This window comes from Planococcus citri, chromosome 3 (assembly GCF_950023065.1).
Source record: "Planococcus citri chromosome 3, ihPlaCitr1.1, whole genome shotgun sequence".
NCBI classification, from domain to species: domain Eukaryota; kingdom Metazoa; phylum Arthropoda; class Insecta; order Hemiptera; family Pseudococcidae; genus Planococcus; species Planococcus citri.
Window position 1 is genome coordinate 41976567 of NC_088679.1, and position 20415 is coordinate 41996981.

Consider the following 20415-nt stretch of genomic DNA (forward strand, 5'->3'; position numbering starts at 1 on the left):
GAGGTTTTAGACAATTTTTTGAAAAAATAGAAAAATTAAAAGGTAGAGCTTAAAAACACTTTTTTAAAAAGTAGGTAGTTGTGATGAAAGCGGCTCTCAAAAAACGATAGTATAAAGAGAATATGAAATGAAAAGACGATCTCCAGAGTCTTATTTTTTTGAAAACATTGAGCTCTTCAAAAAAAGATGAGTACCTACATAAGTATATTATGTACATTAGGATAGATCGCGAAAAAAAGGTTGGCGGATTTAGACCAAATTCAGCAGAGACCTTCGTTTTGACTTGAAAGTTACCCACAAAAAATTTTAGTTTCAGGGGTACTCCTGAAGGGGTAAACATTTTCAAATCGCATTCAAAAAAGAGGCCAAAAATTTATGAAATTTTTTCATTTTTTGAAATTAGCGTAAATGATTAAAAATTGGCACCACTTCGTTCCAATATATTTCACCAGTTTCAGGGATGATATCTTTCAGTATTTTGGTATAATTTATGCAAAACATTTTGCTAAGAAAAAAATTTTCGAAACACGAATTTATCCAAGAATAAGCGATTTGCAAATTTTCAACTGTTCAGTAGAACTAGAGCCTGGCAGTACCGTGAAAAAGATCTCGGATTTTGACGGCGAAAGCATAGATCGACGCAGTATCTCAAATAGGTAGGTAAGTTCTTTTATTTGAAACTTTGGCTATTTTTCTCAAAACAGGTTGTGCAGCGATTGGAGTGAAAAAATCTATGATTTTTTTTCGAAAATGTCCCCGGTTTAAGGGCTCAAATCTCCCTTCCAGGAGCACTTCTAGAGCTGGAAAATTTTCTGGGTACCTTTCAACTGAAAACAAAGGTCTCTGATTGAAGTTGATCCAAATCCGCCGTTTTTTTTTTCGTGATCCACCTTCCACCCTAGAATACATGCATTGACTTAAGTCAAAATTGGGCTTGAGGTAACTAGATATACCTAAATGTGATTTTAATTGAAATATGGCCAGAAATGTGGTTTTTTTCGGGATAAAAGACGATTATAATTATTTTTTATTTTTTATTCGTTTATTTACATGCAATTTTTGAGCTAAAAATCCTCGTTGAACCCTCAATTTTTGGTTTATTGTGTGACTGAAATTTTTCATGGGGTCTCGTAGGTTTCTATTCGAGGTAAATATTCTGCAAATAAACTGGTTGACGCTCAAAAAAATAAAACGTTAGTGTTTTATACGAGTATCTACTAACATTTGAAGAGTTATGCCATAAATGATTGGAAGAGATGATTTCTTTCACTTGTTTGACAATTTTGCGAAAGATACCACGGAGAATCAGTGATGAAAATGTAAGCGCAATTGGACGAAGGTAAGTTTAAGTATGTCGCAATTACGGGTACTAATTCCCTCTTGTGGCTATGGTGATGTGGTGGTATATTACGAGGCGTAGATTGATACTCCAGTCTATAGAAAGTTAACAAAAAATTAAATCCAGCTTAAATAATGAATACCCGTATACAATAAATCCTAGAACAGTAATCGAAATATTTGTAAGGGTTAGAAAAACGAGTACATACACCACAATGAACAAAATCGTTATCGATTCCATAGGGTTGTAATCCTCGTACACGTTCTTTTTACACAATTGGTTACGTTGGTATTATAGTATGGTATCGATTATTATCACAAACGTGTATCTTTCTTATTTATAAACTGTTGATCGGCGTTTTCATCATCATCTTCAAAAGGGGTTATGTGTAACTTTTATTTAATCCTCCGCGTATAAGAGGATCAATGTAATTAGAAATTAATCGTAATAAAATAGCAGTATAGGTAATTGATAACCAATTAACCTAGGTACAATAATTATTACTACCTATTCAATTTATAAAAAAAAAAAAATACTAATCTGAAGTGTAGGTATCTATACATATATCCACCTCGAAAATAAAATTGAAAAATAAATCGATTCAACGCTTTAAAATTCCATTGCAGTCGGGAAAATTTATAATAGGTTTACTTTTTCACTAAAAAAAAAAAAAAACACAACACGGTGTATTCAAAAAAATGTGGTAGAAAGTTCTAAAAAGCGGCGTAAGTGGCAATTTAGGTCTATCCCAAAGGACCAACGTATGAGCATTTTGTATCATGTACGTTTTCAAAATTATTTCAAAATGGGAAATAAAAATATTTCCTCTTCTTTTCAGCTTCGGTAAAAAATAAGTTGATCATCCGTGACATTGCGTACAATCACAGTGTAATGTTAGGCCATATCCAGGTTCTTTTTCAGTCTTTACACCAAAGCATTAAGTTCTAGATGGGCAATAACAGACGTGCTTAGCTTTAGTAACAGACACGACAATTCCTCGGGGATCGATTCAAACCAACTACAACGTTACAATCATTTTCTCTTTTTTTCGCCTTCTTCTTCTTTATAAGCCAAAACTTATTCTTTTTATTTTAAACTTTTCGATTTATCGTGATTTACCGTTGTTTTAAATTATTTGATATTTAATAAATTGTTCAAAACTTTCTCACACTTGTTACTACGAGTATATCAAGAGTACGAAGACGAGTGTAGTCTCAAGAATACCTGTGGTTGGTATCAGTTTTGTTGAGACGTCGGTGATGGAAACAATTACCTATCTAATTAAAGTAGTACAATGAAATTTTACAAAAAAAAAAAAAAAAAAAAAAAAGATACTCAATCTGTTTTGGTTTCTCTTGCAACCCATCCTACAAATTAGATAAGTAAGTTCATCGGAATATCTCGAGTAGTTTTTCATCACCTTTGGAATTATGATCATCTTATAACCACCCCTCCATTCTACCAGTACCATTAGGAAGAAGTCGAAAGGAGACTTGAAAGGTCGCCTACAAGATGAAGAGACCGCGGAAGGAGACCGTTTGAGAGAAATGCATCGGGGGCGGAAGAATTCTTCCAATTTATTTGTTAACAATACTAACGAGATTTAACTTTCAAAAATTCAAGCATGCCTTTTAAAACGATGACGTAGATAGAGGTACTAGGTTAAAGAGATACTTCCAGGTTTTACGCAAGCAGCGTGAAAAATAATGTTAATAGATTTGCATAACCAGTTCGCCGTAAATACAGCTATTAGTAGATTCACAATGAGATCGACTCGGCGCGGCTTATCAATTTGCACTAACTAAAATGAAAAATTAATTTGTACTTATTTGAAAGAGCTGAAGTTCGAATTTTATGATTTATTTTCCAGATCTAGCCCCTTTTGATTTTTGATTCCTCATAAGCGCCCCTAAACACGAATGAATTAATATTTGAACTTAAACACGTCAAATTCACACCATATTAAATTCGTAAGTAGATATACTTATCAGTATCAATATGCGAAATTTCAAGTAGGTAAGTAGGTAGATAACTAGGTACTCGTTCTAAAAAAATTGAAACTGATGATTTTTCACTAAATCTGGAGCCCAAACTGCTCTTTTTTCAAATCTGTGCCAAACTGTAATCAAGTAGGTAACGTTTCAAATTACCCCGATACATAATTAAGCAGGTACCTATTTGAACAAAATTCACTTTTCTGTAATCCCAACGATTTCATGTTACCAATTTTTGTTAAATTTTGAAATTTCTGACTTCTGTCAAATTTTATATTTTTTCGCTAAAATTTTTAGTTTGAGAAGAGTATGAGACCCTCTACTCTCGTTCATTACTCCTCTGAATTTCAGTAATTCGACTGTTTGTAAAAATAGATATTTTCAGTTTGATATACTGTATTTTTTTTTTTTTTTTTTTTTTTTTTTAGATCCAGAACCTCATTATTCCTCAATTCCCCATTAGGTAAACAATAATTTTAAAAGTTTCAATTTTCAAACAATACCATAGAATAAAGTATGTACATACTACGTACCAATATCTAACAAACAATTCGTTTTGAATTGCTTGTAAGTTATACATAAAACCAAACTTATGAAAATCATCGTCGCGTTGTTAAAATATCCCCAAGAAAAATAGCGTAACATCTTTGTAAACATCAATACTTATACTTATTCCGTCTAGCTGCAGTGATAAGTAAATTCGAAATAACGGTAAAATGACATCCTAATCAAAAATTCATCGAGTTGAAACGATAAAAAATCTCTTCATCTTTTTTTTTGTTACAGACACTAAACCCATAATTTATGTATTATTCTGCGCCAAATAAAAATCACAGCGTTCAAACCAACGCTTTTCACTAGTGAGCTACTTAGTATTTATATGAAGGGGGTTTATAAAACGGCACGTGCCAATTAAAAGTAACCACACAATAAAAAAAAGACCGCGGTGTTCCTTTTTTTTTCAATGCATAGGTATATTACGAGATAGATTCTGACTACGTGATGAATGGTGTACGAAGATGTGAATTTATGACAGACATACCCTGTGAGCCAATTATAGACATTTTTTGTGTAACTATTCACGATTATAGAACTAAAAAAAAAAGTAGGTGCTTGCAATTCGCCAATTGGGTTCTTGAATAAGATGTAAGATATCTGTATGAAGAAGCTAAAAAAAAAAAAATCAAATTCCTATAATATTTCTCATATTTGTAAGAAAGCACCTAGGTATTGGTATAGGTACCAAACTATATTACGAGTAGTAGGAATGTTTTTAAATTTTGATCAATTTCTGACTTTGTGAATGTGATCCTGAATAACACAGATTTCTCTCAAATCAAACAATATTCTACCGCGAATTTTCCACCCTTTGTAACAAATATTTTAATACGATTATTACACACTTTTGAAAAATTCAATCCCTTATCAATTGCCATATATTTTACGCAACATATAGGCAGGTATCTGTAATTTTAGCTCTCCTTTTCCGCAGGAAAATAAGTAAAAAAATCCGATATAGTAAATGTAATATCATTTATGGAATACATATCGTTATTTTTAGAGGCTAAAGGGAGAAGTACGAGTGTACAAAGCGTACGTAATAATATAATATAATAAATAACGGACAGAGTCCGTATAATACACGGATACAATGACTACAACGCAGTGCGAATTGTCTCTTGGGATCATATTAGCGAGTGGACCGTGCAATCTGAACTATTACCCACACGTTATCGCCGACGCTAATAAAATGATTTCAAATTTGCGGATACTGGGCACTTGCCGTATATTGTTTACTTACTGACTGCGTCCATTCATTTTTTACATTTTTATAACCAAAATTTAATAATAAACTAGCAGTTTGTTTCGATGACAGCGACGACGTTGTTATGTAGGTACATCGACGGTTTAGGTCATAAATTCAATAAAAACGTTATTTTTCATCATTTTTTATTATCGAATAACAAGATTACAAAATAAATACAAAATTTAAATAAAAGTGATTAATTGGTAAATTTTAAAATATGTATGTCAAATACAGTTAAAAGTTTAATCACAAACAACGCAAAATTATTAATTTAAATACATAACGAGTTGTGTATAATAAAAAGTGTATTATTAAGAAATAAAAGTTAAAATTTAAAAATTATGTTGCAAACTTCACGCAGAATTGTATGTGAATTTATTGTGGAAGACTGCTTCGCCAATCGTTTTACAGTATAAATTCTCCGGAGAAAAATGCAAAGAATGAGAAACGAACGAAGCGTAAACGTTTTCGGTATTTTAAATCGTAGAAATTTTCGTCATAAGAAAATATTGTGAGAAAAAACGCGAAGAAAAACCTGAGCGTTAAAGTTATAGTCTTTTAATTGTGGGTTCGCAATATTATATATCCCGAGTCTTGTGAAAAATTGAAAAAAATTGCTACGTCATTCCAAAAATTGAGTTTCTTCGATGGAATGTCATCTTACCTACATTATTTTGTAAATAGCGCACAAAATGTTAAGCAAATCGTTGAAATGAAACTAATGCGATTCTAATATTCAAAAAGTAGGATATTTAGACAATAGCAAAAAAAAAAATTAACATCAAGTAGCGTAGCCTCGCGGATAGAGAAGAATATCTCATATTTAATAAAGGCCGAAATTGAACTTGAAAAATGCTCGAAGTGAGCTTTTTAAAATGCATAATTGTAAATGTCAATGAAAAGTAAACATTATTATCGCAAAAATAATTCGAATGGAATAGGAATACAAAAGCGAAAAATATTTACTCGACATCGGCATTTCATTCAAATTATTAAAAATTAAAGGTTATAAAAATCGTAATAAAAATACGAATTATTCTAAATTTACTTTTTCATAACATTCCTTCATCTATTGTAAAAAAATGACGAATCTTCAAACAAATTAATATTTTCAAACAGAATTTTAAAAAATGAAACAAGAAAAAAATTCATAATAAACAGTTAAACACTCCACCCTCTAATTAAAATTCTAGCATTATTAAAACTCTAAATTTTAAGTTTTTTGACATTACATACCACCATAGGGAAAATCTTCTTTTTCGTTATAAATGAGAAAAAGTACTACTTTTGCTCCCGCTTATGATTTTTCGGGAGTAAATACTGGCATTTTTCTCCCTCATAACGAAAAATATTTCATCCAACCCGAAAGCAAAAGTGATTTTCGACGATTTTGAATCATTTCCTTCGCATTCGCTTCGCTCAGGCAATCAACCTCGAAACGCATTGAACATCACTTTCGCTCCGTAGTTGAATAAACTACTAAAAGTATTCCTATTATCAATAAATTAACGATTAAAAACTAATTTTCTAAAATAAACAATCGTCATTCACATATTTCAAATTATACGCGAGTATTCATCCCAGCTCGTCATTCGAAGAACAATACAAGGTTAATGAGCATTCTACTTAACTGAAAAGCATCTAACGTAATAAATACTGAAACCTAACAACACGAAAACTATTGGAAGATTAAGAAAACGCTGGACGATCCAGCGTCATTATCACATGGAACATCCTACATAGACTATAAATACTGTAAAATTACAGCTAAAAGAAAATAAAATACCAACAGAGATATAAACCAAAATGAACACAACTCAACGTTGAACTCAGATCATCACTGCTCAACTGGTTAACATTTCAAAAATAAAATCAACTTAACGCCACGTTATGCTATAAAAGTAGCTATGAAGGAGAAAAACAAAACAAAAAAACAAATTAAAAATACTGCTCAATGTACATAAATAAAAACATTCACAATGATAAAAAATCGTATAAATGTAAAAAAAAAAAAAAAAAAAGAAAAAGGGAAGGCTCAATCAGAAAAATGTAACTGCGCGGGGGATTCGTATTGAAATAGAAAATATTTTGCTTAATTATAGACAAGAATCCATTACCTCGATTAACTTTAAGCAGAAAATAATGTTGCATTGGCAACCTTATACACAGCATATCAATGCGCACACAATGCAATTTTATAAACGAGAAAACAATAATACGTTGTTTGAAACGCAAATAAATAAATAATTGAAAAAAAAGACGAAGAAAATACACAACCGCAATAAAACACAGAAAAAAATTATAACAATTTGCACTACAACTAATATAATCAATTATGATCAAGAAGTGACGTATTTGATTCGTATTAGCTCCGTTTTTATATCTCGGAAAGTAGGTCTTCGTTCGGGTTGCAAATTCCAGGCCTGCCAGAAAAAAATGCGATTAATTAAGCACGCAATTATAAAAAATGTGGCAAAAATTTGCTAATATACTTTAATACGACACGCTTACTTGTCTCATGATTTCATATATTTCGGGAGGACAACCTTCAGGGGCTTCCATCTTATAACCCTTTTCAACATGTTTCACAACATCAGCCAGAGGCTAAAAATAATTAAAATTTTCAATTAAAACACAATCGGAATTTATCCTCTAATTTGAAAATACTGTCTTACAATTCGTGGATACGGGACTCTGCCGAAAGAATAAATTTCCCACAATAGTACTCCGAAACTCCACATGTCTGATTTATTTGAAAACACCTAAATGAAAAAATCACAATTAAATACCGAACATATTTAATCTTAGAGTTGAAAGTTGATTATTTTTTTCGTACCCCTTGTCTTAAGGCTTCTGGAGCCGTCCATTTGATTGGTAATTTACCACAGTCTACGTTATAATTTTCTTCTCTGGCTAATCCGAAATCGGCAACTTTGGCTACTCCTTCCTCCGATATCAGAACATTACGAGCAGCAAGGTCGCGATGAACCACTTTACGCGATTCCAAGTATTCCATTCCTGAGCAAGTATCACTAAAAAACAACAACAACAATATTATATTATAGCAATAAAATGATGATCTGGAAAAACTGTAGGATGGATTGATTCGTGAATCGAGATAGTCTAGATACTCACACTGCGAAATTTATTTGATCTTTTTTCGTGACGTGTAGTCTGCCTCTGGATCTGAGATAATCCACTAGACTTCCTTTGCTCATATACTCGGTAATTAATAATATACAATGTTTACTATCGAACACTAAACCCAAAAGTTGAACCAAGTTTTCGTGCCTTAAAGATCTGAAATTCAAATAATAAAGCAAAAATTATTAAAATTATTCCTTTTCAAATTTAATTACGACGATATCAATATTCTTCAACGTAGTTGAAATGAAAAACAATGATGTGCCATCATTTATTGGCGAATTTCGTCGCCATTTAGATACGTTCGGTAACACGCAGATCAATAAGTTATGAGAAACAATTAGTAAATATATAAGCAATATGCAAATGAAAATCGATTTCTACTACTTACGTCATTAACGAAGCTTCAGTCAAGAATTTTTGAGCAGCTTCACTACTATTTTTTAAAATTTTTACAGCTACTTTTTCGCCTCTCAGTGTTCCTAATCTTACATCGCCGAATTCTCCTTTACCTATACATTCATTCAGCTGCGAAGAAAAATTGCCATCATGATTTCATCGAACTATAGAATTCGATTCCGAGCCATCGACATTAAGTTTTTACCTGTAGTTCATGTTCTTGTATAACCCAGCCAGCATCAACAAATGCTTTAGTATCCACGCAAAAGTCCTGTTTACCTTTCTTTGGCAAACATTTAGTCAACTGGGTGCAAAGACCGTCAGCGTCTTCTTCATAATGCTAAAATAGTACACATAATTATGAGAAAATGCACGAATGCAAACATTTTTTCATCCTATAAATTCTCGTTAATTCAAGGTTAATTTATTTTTCATTGATCCATAAACTTACTTCGACGAGCTGAGATAGATTTTCAAAAAATTCTTCATCGTCAATAGTCAACTGGTTATCTTTATATTTAACTCGATAGTGCTCGACTTTTCCTTGATAGCAAACACATAGCGTATAATCGCCAGGAAAATTTGTAGATTCTCGCACTAAGAATAATCCATTTTCTTTCGGATTAAGTAATGATTCAGCTTCTTCTCTGGATATTTTGCCATGAAACCATCTGCAAATATAACGTATTTATATATTTTTTATTAAAAAACATACGCGTAGTACCTAAAATAGATCAATGGGAATTTATTTTATTCGTGGAATCGATAGTACGAAAATTTCTATATCGACATTGATGAATTTGTAAATTATTCAGAGCAACAAATTTGTTTGATGAAAAATATATGCATCAAGTTGAATGAACGAGATGGAAAAATGTTCGTTAACGAAACCCAGAGCAAATAGCAATTAGAAAAATGTTCGTATCAAACAGTTCGCAATAACATTCATCACGTACGTTTAAATGTTTTAAAATAGTTCTAGCACTGGACTTCGGTATGACTAATTATGACGTCATTTACTACACACGTTCGTATCGAATTCCAATTAATTATAAATAATACCAGCTTATTTCGAGTAAGAATAAATTTCTTTGAATAGTAATTAAGTGGGCAGATAGGCAGGTAAGTAGAGAAAAAAAATTCTAAAAATCTTACGGCATGGTGTTAAGTTTGACTTGAGCTTTTCTTTGCAACGAATTCATTTTATTAGTTACAGCAATAAATTCGCTTCCAGTTGGTGGCATTATGTTATTCGCAGACAGAGATGGCGAAGGCAAAGGCCAAGCACCATTTTCATACTTTCGACAAGAGTCTACAATGGGTAATGAATGAAAATAATGCTGAAACATGAAAAAACAATACACAGCGTTACATTAGTATAAAATATCGTATAATTAATGTCATAAATACGTAAAAAGTAGAATGTTTTACGATTAACCTTGTCTGATATAATAAAAATTTCGAAGCATAAAATTAAAGAAAAAATAATAACGATGAAAAAAGAAACTAACCTGATTGCAAGACGTTGTATTTTGAAAGGTTTGATTCATTTCCTTTCATTCTTGATGATTCAAAGAAAGACCAGCGATAAAAAATTAATTCAAATATTAATAAATCAGTTTATCTTCTGTATGTTCTGCATTAAACATTTTTCAAAATTATGTTAAAATTTAATAATTTACGTTAAAATTATCACCTTGTATTTTACAAGTAGGTAAGTAATGAAATAATCAATTATTTAAATTTATATCGATTTTAAAATTGTATTCATCATTTTTGAAATACACAAAAGCAAAATTTAGCATTGCAAACGTTGAAATCAGATCATTATGCTTCAAAACCAACCAATGTTGTATACACCTGTTCCTTCTTATTATCTAAACAAACGGAAATAAATTAATTAGAGCATGAAAACATCGCTCAGCATGTACAAAATGGTTTAGCGCGAAAATATTTCGCACTTTGTAAACGCATGTGTGATGTTAATGAAGAAAACATAATTTTGAACATAGGAATACAATTCTTCAAAGTCAGTTTATGAACGTTCGATAATGAGCAAATTAATTTTTCCAAAATATCTACCTACCTACCATATTTTTGAGCCGTTGGGGTAAATTTAAATTCTTTCTAATATATTGCAATTGATGAGCAAATGGATATCAGCGATGCAACTCAGTTATTTTGATTAAGAAGTTTATTGCTGTGACACATAAAAGGGTACGGGTAAACGAAATTTTGGGGGAAAAATGTACATCGAATGATGAAGTTTTCAAGTACTAATAGAGAAAGTAACGTCATGTAACACTCTATTTGAAGGGTAAAAACACCAAAATACCTCACCGAGGAATAGTATCGCAAATTATTGTTTACAATGTGTATACAAAATATTTAAAGCTCATCGAGAGAATTGCCAAATTTGGCTGAAAATTTTGAAAATTATACTGTAAATTTGTTCGGATTTCAGAGAGGGTGTGTCGAAAACTCCTCGAATAGACATGAATGTGAAAAGATGTGGCAAAATGAGCAAAATATCAGTGAACTTCATGTGAAAAATTTTAAGCTAAAGTAGAACACTGTATGTGGAGGAGTTACTGCGTTGATTCATAAATCGGTGATGGTTTGTCAAAGGTACGTCATCTGTGAGATGAATCCATATTTAGGTTACCGAAAATTGACCAACGTTGAAATTTGATGATTGTCATGTCAATAATGCTCCGGAATTGGGAAAATCGACGTTTAAAGATTACTTTCTGAAAAATTAATCGTCACGAGGAATTTACTAAGATTCGTGGGTAATTGTTACTCACCAGGTTCAGACGACTGATAGTGATTTTTGGTGTTTTTGATAGAGGAAGAAACTTCAAGCGATGGTCATTGACGATGTGATGAATATCATGCGAAAATTTTATACTAGAACTAGAGGAAATTACAATGTTACGATAATTTTTCCACTGTAACACTTAAATACGATATAAATATTTCAAACGACAACAGTTTATCGATGTTCGCATTGATGTTTACGTCATTTGACAAACAAAAATACGGCTTCCTAGATTTTTAAATTTTTTGTTCGTCGTTCTTTTTTGTGATGAGCGTGTCGTTATGTAGCGCTACACCGAGGCGAAAAAGAGCACTATAATGCATCTTGGAAGCTCAGTTTTAAACTTTTTTTGTTTTTTATTTAATTTATTTTATAATACAAAAATACATATATTTGAAATTTTGAATTTCTTAAAGTACAAGAACAGTTCATCGTCGTCGCTTTTCGCAGTCTTCGCTCGGCGACTCGGCGTCGCTCTAATTTTGCCCACAAAGCATTTTATTAAGCAGATTTTGCCTTTGATTTAGTATAGGTCCATTGGTTCCTCATTCTATTCTTGATTCTGAGTTTTAAAAATAATTTTGAAGAGTTACGTATTTACTCATTTAATATGAGGTCGGATGTGTAACCACTAACCATAACCAAACAGTGAAAGCATCATTTTCACCGTAATAAAATTAGCTTATTATCTATCAAATTGAAGAAAAATGACCATGGAGAAATTTTACCATCGTACTTACTTTTTTGTTTGTACCTACTACAATTTCACAAATTTCTCCCCGATTTGAAACCTAAACTGAATTGAACACGAGTCACGACATTTTGGAATGAGAAATCCGAAATATGGAATATCATCTATAAAAAAAATGTAATGAAATAAGCAGTCACGATACGACATTTTATTCAATTTAAATACTAATAGGTACTTGAAGATATAAGTCGAAAAAATAAAATAAAAGACAAAAATAAACCTATTGACTGCGGGAGCATCAATAAACGTTATAATACTGAATGTTCTTAATGTACGAGTAACGAATGAACGATGATAGGTAGAGGTACATTTGTAACAACAACTATGAAAAATAAAACAAAATGTTGGTAAATTTACGCACGAAAGTACCTAATTTAAGAACAACGGATAAAAAGTAAAATGAGAAATGAAAAAAAAAAAGACGAAATACAATCGAAGAAACAAAAATACTAGAATAAGGAAAACATTTACAAAAAACGAATTATTTTAACAAAAAGGTAAAATTCGAAAACATTAGCATGGATGAAAAAGAAAAAAAAATATCAAAGATTTAATTTACATCTTAACGTAAGACAAGGAAAACAAAATATCAACTAGATATTTAACAACGAATACAGCAACAGTATAGTCTAAATTGAGCAGTTAAAACGTTTAAGTAACTATAAAAGAAAAAAAAAATGGTGGTCTGATATAAAAATAGAATTTTTATTTACATCACTATACATTCTTTGTCGCAGCAATGTTTTGTTTTTTGTCGAGGATTATCAGGTTCTTGCATCTTCCTGATTATTGTGTCTAAAAAAATAATAAAATCGTTACGTTTTCATCGTTATTAACCTGAATAGGCTACATGAAATAACATTTTTTACGGATACCTGCTAATTTTTCTTTGTTTATGGCGATTAAACTTTCTGCCAATTCTTGAACAGCATCTACCGTAGGTGGCAGGCTATCGACCCAAATTCTCAACATTCGATGACAGTGTTCTTTATAACTCGAAGGACCTATGATTGAAAAAATTCGAGTAAAATATATTTTTTAATGCGATTAATACAGATACCTATTAAATTATGTCGGTATGAAATACATTATACCTCTTTTACCTGTGTATTGGTGTTCAATGGCTTTTATTTGTTCAGCAGTAAAATTCCACCGATAGGCGAGTTTTTTCCATTCGCCCGGTTCCAAATATTTATGTGATAGTTTCCATAATACTTCTAAAAACCTTTCATTATTTTCTTTTGGCCCCAATAAATCAAAATCCGGTCCTTGAGACCAACGACTCTGCCTTCTAGTGATCGCATGATTATCATTTGACTGAAAAAAAAAGTAATAATCGCATAGATTATAATTGGATTAAATTTTTTTCTGTACAAGAATCCAATAGGGTTATTTTTTTTTTTACATTGCTAGGATATTCTAATCTGGCAGTTCGAATTATCATGTCTACAATGGCAGTAAAACTTCCTCTAGCTGCGATATACAATGGTGTTTTGCCTCCCTGAAAGTGAATAAGCAATCTATTATTTCACAGTTGGAATTTTAAATTGAAAAATCACAATTTCACCCACTTGTTCTCGTTGTTGAATGTTAGCTCCAGCTGCTAAAAGCAATTTACAGATTTCCGTATAGCCTTGTTCAGCAGCTATGTGTATCGGCGACTGTAATCTCTGACAAATGAAATAAATTATTTTTTTCTTTTTATATTAATACATAAAATCGCTAAAATTCGTACTTACGCAATTAAGAGCATTTATATCGGCGTTTTTAGAAAGAAGAAATTCTACGATATGAGCGTTATTTGAAAGACATGCATTGTGTAATGCAGTATTCCCATTCTAAAAAAAAAAATATATACATAAAATAAAACAATGTGAACGAACGTAAATTTATAAATTAATTTATTATTGATTTTATAAAATTTCAGCTTTTACTTACTTTGCTTTGGGCATTAATATCACATCCGTACTGAACCAATAATTCCGTTATGCCTTTACTTCCTTGACTGGCGGATATGTGTAATGGTGTTTGACCTTTCTGAAAAATGAAAAAAAAAATAAATAAAAAAATACAATACATATTTATGTATTAGGTTGATGTTGATGATCTTAATTGACACAATATGATTTAAAAATGATAATTTTCTAAATATTTCAGTTGGTAGGTATAATAATATTAAATTTACGTAAATACATAGATAATTATGCTGATGAATCATAAGAAGAAAAATGAAATGAATCACATCAATAGCTAGATCTTTCAAAGTAACTCTAGATAAATTGTACCAGATAAGTAAGTAGGTAGGTAGGTAATGTAGGTATGCATGTATACCTTTGTATGTACTTATATGATAAAGTCGATTGCATTCACCAACGAATGTACGAAAATTACATATTTTCCATTAATGAAAATCGCTACCAAATTCGAAAATTATACGTTAGATACATATGAGATTAATTTCCGTCGCGTGATATATTTTTAGAAACTCGTACATTGTTCATATAGAATGGAAAATTCAAAAACCATCCATACACAACGAAAACCCGCACAACTGCGTGAATTGTGCCGCCTTTTTGATTTATTATCCTGACATTGTTAGAGAAAATTAATTTTAGTTGGTGAAATTTTCGAATAATCAATAAGAATAGATAAGAAGACTTGTACAGAGTTTCTGTGTAATTACAATATTATTCCGTTAACATTTGAAACGAGCAATGAAACGTCTTTTGCTCCATTTGATAACTCTCGCGTTATAAACTATATAGCTGTGTAAAAGATAAGCCTCCGGATACCGAGGGAATTTCCGAGCATATTTTCATCCTAATTATATCGCCGTCTCCCGTTTAACCTAATCTTTAACGACAACACGAACTTAAAATACTGGAGCATCTGAACGTTTATAAAAAATTTACGATAAAAATACTTACATTATTATCAATTGCGAGTCATTAATCAACGGATTTTGGATCATCAAAATAATAAAGTATTAGTCGGAGTAAGAGTAGGTATTAAATGATGTCATCTCACGAAAGTTTAATCGCTAAAAGTTGCGAGTAAAGTATTGAATTCTCAATTATTTTCGAATAATATTCGCATAAACATTATGACGATACCTACATAAAGTCACCGTAATAAAACTAAAAGCTTTCCACAAAATGAGCTGTCTGTATAAGTGAGCTTTTAGATTCAACTTATCTTGTACGATACATTTTCGCAGAAATATTTATAGAAATAAGAATACCAATCAAGTACATAGGTAATTATTTTGTCTTATTTATACGTTTACCAACAGGATGATTTTTTTTTTTTTTTAATAGCGAATTTCATAACTTTAATTTGATCTGCGATTACCTACATAATTATTGTTTCAGACCTGCGGCTACTTGAAACTCATTTTTGAAGTTTGAACCGACAAAAAAATGCTTATGCCTTTTATAACTACATTTCAAATACAAAAAAACACTTCTCTTGAAAACAAATTTCCTTTTCATGAAAAATTTTTCGTAATAAGATAAATTTATCATTCCTTTGTCATACTTCACTCTGACAGCCGTTTAAAAATATTCAATACGTCAGCAAAACTTAATCAAAGATGTGAGAAAAAAAATAATGCATTTGATTTGATTTACGTAACACTTCGTTTTTTTTTGCGCATTTCAATGACATTAAATAATTTATCTAAATGATGATCGAGGGTTGCGCGTTTCATTTTCGTTTCTTGTTTGTAAGTTGACTACACATACGTATGTATAATGTAATCGTACAATCCTATCGCCTTTCTTTCCGATGTGTAAAAATAATTGCCTATCTTGTTTGCCGTAAATAACAACATAATTGGATATTATGCGCTGGAGCGAAACGTTAAGCTAGGTTAAAATTGACTCACTACATAGTTACATACATAGACATACCTACCTATAGTACATACACTAGAGAATTTTTTATGAATCTGATTTTCCAATTTACGAGTACGAGTGCATAGTACCCATTTGTATTAATACCCTATTATTCCTTTTGTGGCTTTTTTCAGGAATGATTGTTTTGATTTTGTTAAGTACACACTACACATTGTACATATGAGAAAAAATAAATCAACTTGAAAGAAATTTAGTGTGATGGAAAAATCATGCTGTGGAACGTGCTCCAAATTTTGGTACAACTTTTTGAAAATTTAAAAATCATCACAAAGATGCCTAATTTTTCCAAAATCATGATTATTGCACCATTTTTTGGCGTTTTTTCATTGTTTCACCGGTGTTATAAGAATAAGAACATGTTACTATCAAGAGCTAAAAAAACACGAAAAAGTTTGAAAACATTTATTCAGTATTCAAAACAAAAAATTAAAAAAGTGATTTATAAATTTAGGAAACTAGATTCGAAAAACTAAACTAAAATCAAAATCTAAAAGGTGAAATCCAAAAGTTTCAAAACAAACCTGAAAGTTTATAATAATATTAGGAATAGTGAAAAGTTAGTGAAACGGACCTAGACATCACAAAAGTTTCAACTATTGCCTTTTTTTTATGGTTTTCCATTTATTTCTTATTTTCATCATTTTTTTTATGTTTCCTCTTTTTTTTTCAAACTGGCAAAAAAAAAAAATTGACAAAAATGTCTTTCTTTTAGATTATTGATTTAAATTACGTATACATTTTTCAAAATTAAATTAGATATAATTAAATGTTTTGAAATTCGATTTGAAAATAATTTTTTATAACTTTTTGTTTATTTAGCTGAGTTTTTGCATTTCTTAAAAAAAAAAAAAAAAAAAAAAATACAGATTAGAAGTTCAAAGTTACAACGTTGTCTCAATTTCTCGCCAAGTTATAGCACAATAATGCTTCCACTTACATCTCGTGATGTTCTTCCTCACTTATTCTAAACTTTTTTTTTCCAAGCGCCCTCGACTCAAAAACAAATTCAATTTTAAACATGACAAAAAAAGAGAAAAAAGTTCAATAATGCAGTGATGTTTTGAAAAATGTTGCAAACATTTAAACAATATGAACACACTCGCAATTAAAAAGTTAATACACACCATCAAGCGTAACAACTTCATCATATTACCTACATAAAAGTTCGAACTGGCTAATTGCGTAGTTGGTGAATTATTCTACCAGAAAATTTATTCACGATACTCTCGATGTACAGGTATATAATATATAATGGGTATTTCATGTCAGAGGCAGAACAAAAAATTAGAGAGAGTTCGTTTTTTAAAAATTTTTGAAATCTCCTGTGAAATATTACTTTATGGCGACTTCCTATAATGGATTAAGAAGAGACTTACCCCGGCTAGATTGGTAAATAATATTACACAGAATAATACACGACACGCGGTGTTGGTAGAATTATGTATTCAATTACGATACATGTCGATTTAAACACAATTACACAATGAAACAATAATATAATAATTGCCTTCTTCGGCGAAACCGTTTAACACAATTAATACACTGATAAACTCAAATTAACCATATAAACTCAAATTGACATTACAAAGAAATAATAAGTTCAAATTAACCATTCACGCGAACGTGCCCAATAAACTCAAATTAACTGACCCGACACTACACAGTAGTACATGACGAATAACGGCCGCAGCGCCGATCACCGGACTCGACGTCCAGCTCGCGACGCTGTTCAGTGTTACCACCACAAGGGTGGTAATCTGTCCCTAATATCCCTTACAGGAACGGCATATATCCCTCTCACATATGCCCCTTCGTGTGTTTACTCGTGAGAGTAGCCACAGAGGAACATACGGATATTATGAGAGTTATATGACGCACCTGTAAGGTGATTGACCCGATGTAGGATCGGTCCCCTGCCCCCCGTGTGTTTCACTGTGTGAAAGTAGGAGCAGAGAAAATACACTTTTCACCCACGTACGTAAGTAACTGCACTCGTCTACCACCCCTGAACTCAGTGCACTGCACTGCCCACCAGCGATCCGAGAACCGAAGGCAAGCGCGAGCAGCTCACATGAGCCAGGTGTACCAGGTATGTACAGTATACTTACGAGACAGTTTCCAAAAAGAAGACTTTTCCCTAATCTATTCGAAATTTATTTGTTTCAGCGCAGTGGCTGGAGTACCCTTCCGGTCAAAATTGGAGATAAGACAAAAGCCAAGAAGAGCGAACCGTTATTCGAATCGCAGTGGATTCTGTTTCAGGTCAGCTGTACTGCACTGTGGCAGAAATGGGCGAAATTACATCAAAAAATTTAAGAGTTGATAAAAATGCAAACTGTCAAAAATACGTCAAAAAACATTCAAAATACATAAAACAAACACTTTTTACAAATTAATAGTGGACTTCTTTTTTATCTTCTTTTACTGGCGCTTTATATAAAAACAAAATAACAAATGCTTAAAAATTAAAAATTGAGCACCTCTTTTGAAAAAATTTACAATTTTGGTCCACGTGTTTCGAAAAAATAAAAATTAAGAAAAATAAAGATTGAAAATTAAACAAAAACAAACATAAAAAACAAGATAGGAAAAATGAAAAAACGATCACGCAACCGTAAACTAGTTACTACAGGGTACATGATATTTTACACAATTCTAACATCATTGAATGAATTACAAATCGGACAAATTACACTGTTTACATCAACATCACAAAAGAAAATCATCGATTGCACACGCAGGTACGAGAAAACGACTAGCAGGACGTAATGAATCGTATACAATGCGTCGATCAAAATCTGGAACCGTCGGATGATAAATCGTTGATAATCGAATAATTACGACGGCGAGATGAAAAGATGGATATTTCGTTGAGGCGGAAAAGTCCCTCGCCTTATCTACGCTGAGTCGACTGGCTTTAACGTTGCCAGGAATCGTTACGACGCTCGATGATTTGCTAAGTGAAGCGAAAACCCATAGCAATTAGTACATAGAAATAAAAAATATCACGCCGACGTAGGCGTTGTAGGAAATTTGAACAAATTTAAATTAGTTTACGTTAGTTCACTCGAATCTTAAAAAAAAAAAAAAATTGAAAATGGTCGAAACTACGAAAGTATTGGCGACGTCGAGTGATTTTTGAAAGTTTTACTGGTGAAATTTTGGCCCTAGGTATAGAAACCTTTTTTGAATTTATCAGTACCTACTTTTTGGTGGGTAGGTACCTACAATTTTGAAGTTCATTTTTACATTGCCAAAATTTATTTTTTTAATAACTTTCCCAGTGGGAAAAGTTGAATAAAAATTTCACCAGTTTTTGTATATTGTTTAGGTATGTAACCTCTTTAGGAATTTTTAATCTTCCTCGTTCTTCGAATCGTCGAAATTGTCTTTCATCGGAGATTTGAGTTCAGCTAAGCTGGGCTCATCCTCCATTTTGGATTCGTCTGTCGCTGAGGACAGTGTCGATTGTGCCGATGAGTTCGGCGATTGAAACGTTGTATTGGCTGGCGTAGTAGCCACCGATGATGCGAATGAGGTTTGAGGTTGCGTCGGTGTATTCGGCGCTGTGCTGGTGTCCATGTGTTCGATTCCAAGCGATCGTGGGCTCGGGTTGGGTGCGAAGCTGAGGTAATTCGGTGCGGTGGATCGCGGTGACCCTTGGACAATCGGTTGAGTTGACGCAGGTAGCGCCGGTGAAGCCGGAGCTGACGGTGTAGCTTGAGCTTGAGATGCTGGCGGTGTTGCCAGACTATCGATCGATTGAAATATCTCATTCGCACTTTGACCCGAAGTAGGGGCATTTTGCGTAGTATTACGCGTTGGAGAGAATATGCGAGAGTTTACTGTGATAGTAGCCGTGCCTCCGGGTATTTTCACTGTTTGTTGTCCGAGAGCAGGTATGCTCTGTGAAGTTTGTTGATTAATACCAGCTCCAGCGGATGCTGCGTTGTCGGCAGGTGGCGTAGGAGCGGGTTGGCTCGATGGTCCAGCAACGGCGTTTGGTTGCTGGTTTTGCTGAGTATTATTATTCGCAGCGAGTTGCTGCTGTACTGAGGCGTTGAGTTCACGATCGCTATCATCGTTTCCCGCATTGGACGCATTGTCGTCGTCATTTCCTTCGTAGTTGTCATTATCATCGTTGGCACGTTCGGTGACGTCTAATGGAATCATGATAAATTCGTTGCGTACGGTCATGACGAAGTCAGTGAAGTCTTCTAGTCGGTACATTGGACCGAATTGA

General features: G+C 32.3%; 2 protein-coding genes across 6 annotated transcripts in view; both read right to left on the reverse strand.

Moving 5' to 3' along the window:
* Positions 1–5553: 5553 nt before the first annotated feature.
* Positions 5554–11712, reverse strand: Csk (C-terminal Src kinase). 3 transcript variants are annotated; one of them, XM_065354819.1, is made up of 11 exons: positions 11491–11712; positions 10195–10244; positions 9839–10023; positions 9135–9354; positions 8889–9023; positions 8676–8812; positions 8276–8440; positions 7977–8172; positions 7816–7902; positions 7652–7744; positions 5554–7563 (listed from the first exon to the last, which is right to left on the reverse strand). In XM_065354819.1, the coding sequence occupies exons 2-11, from the start codon at positions 10231–10233 to the stop codon at positions 7480–7482; spliced, it is 1341 nt and encodes a 446-aa protein (XP_065210891.1). In that variant the 5' UTR covers positions 10234–10244; positions 11491–11712; the 3' UTR covers positions 5554–7479. The 3 variants fall into 3 exon arrangements, with proteins under 3 accessions (XP_065210891.1, XP_065210890.1, XP_065210892.1); XM_065354818.1 differs by having other exon boundaries at positions 10195–10319; XM_065354820.1 differs by lacking the exon at positions 10195–10244.
* Positions 11713–12388: 676 nt separating this feature from the next.
* The window catches only part of LOC135842101 (ankyrin repeat and death domain-containing protein 1A-like), an 83024-nt gene continuing 74997 nt past the window's right edge, over positions 12389–20415 (reverse strand). The window contains exons 8-14 of one of the 3 annotated variants that reach the window (XM_065359453.1): positions 14194–14292; positions 13995–14093; positions 13827–13916; positions 13661–13756; positions 13350–13572; positions 13131–13259; positions 12389–13050 (exon numbers count right to left, since the gene is read on the reverse strand). In XM_065359453.1, coding sequence (XP_065215525.1) covers positions 12965–13050; positions 13131–13259; positions 13350–13572; positions 13661–13756; positions 13827–13916; positions 13995–14093; positions 14194–14292 — 822 coding nt within the window. In that variant the 3' untranslated portion in view covers positions 12389–12964. Of the gene's footprint in view, positions 13051–13130; positions 13260–13349; positions 13573–13660; positions 13757–13826; positions 13926–13994; positions 14094–14193; positions 14293–20415 lie in introns of all 3 variants that reach the window. The other 2 variants (XM_065359451.1, XM_065359452.1) reach the window with 2 other exon arrangements.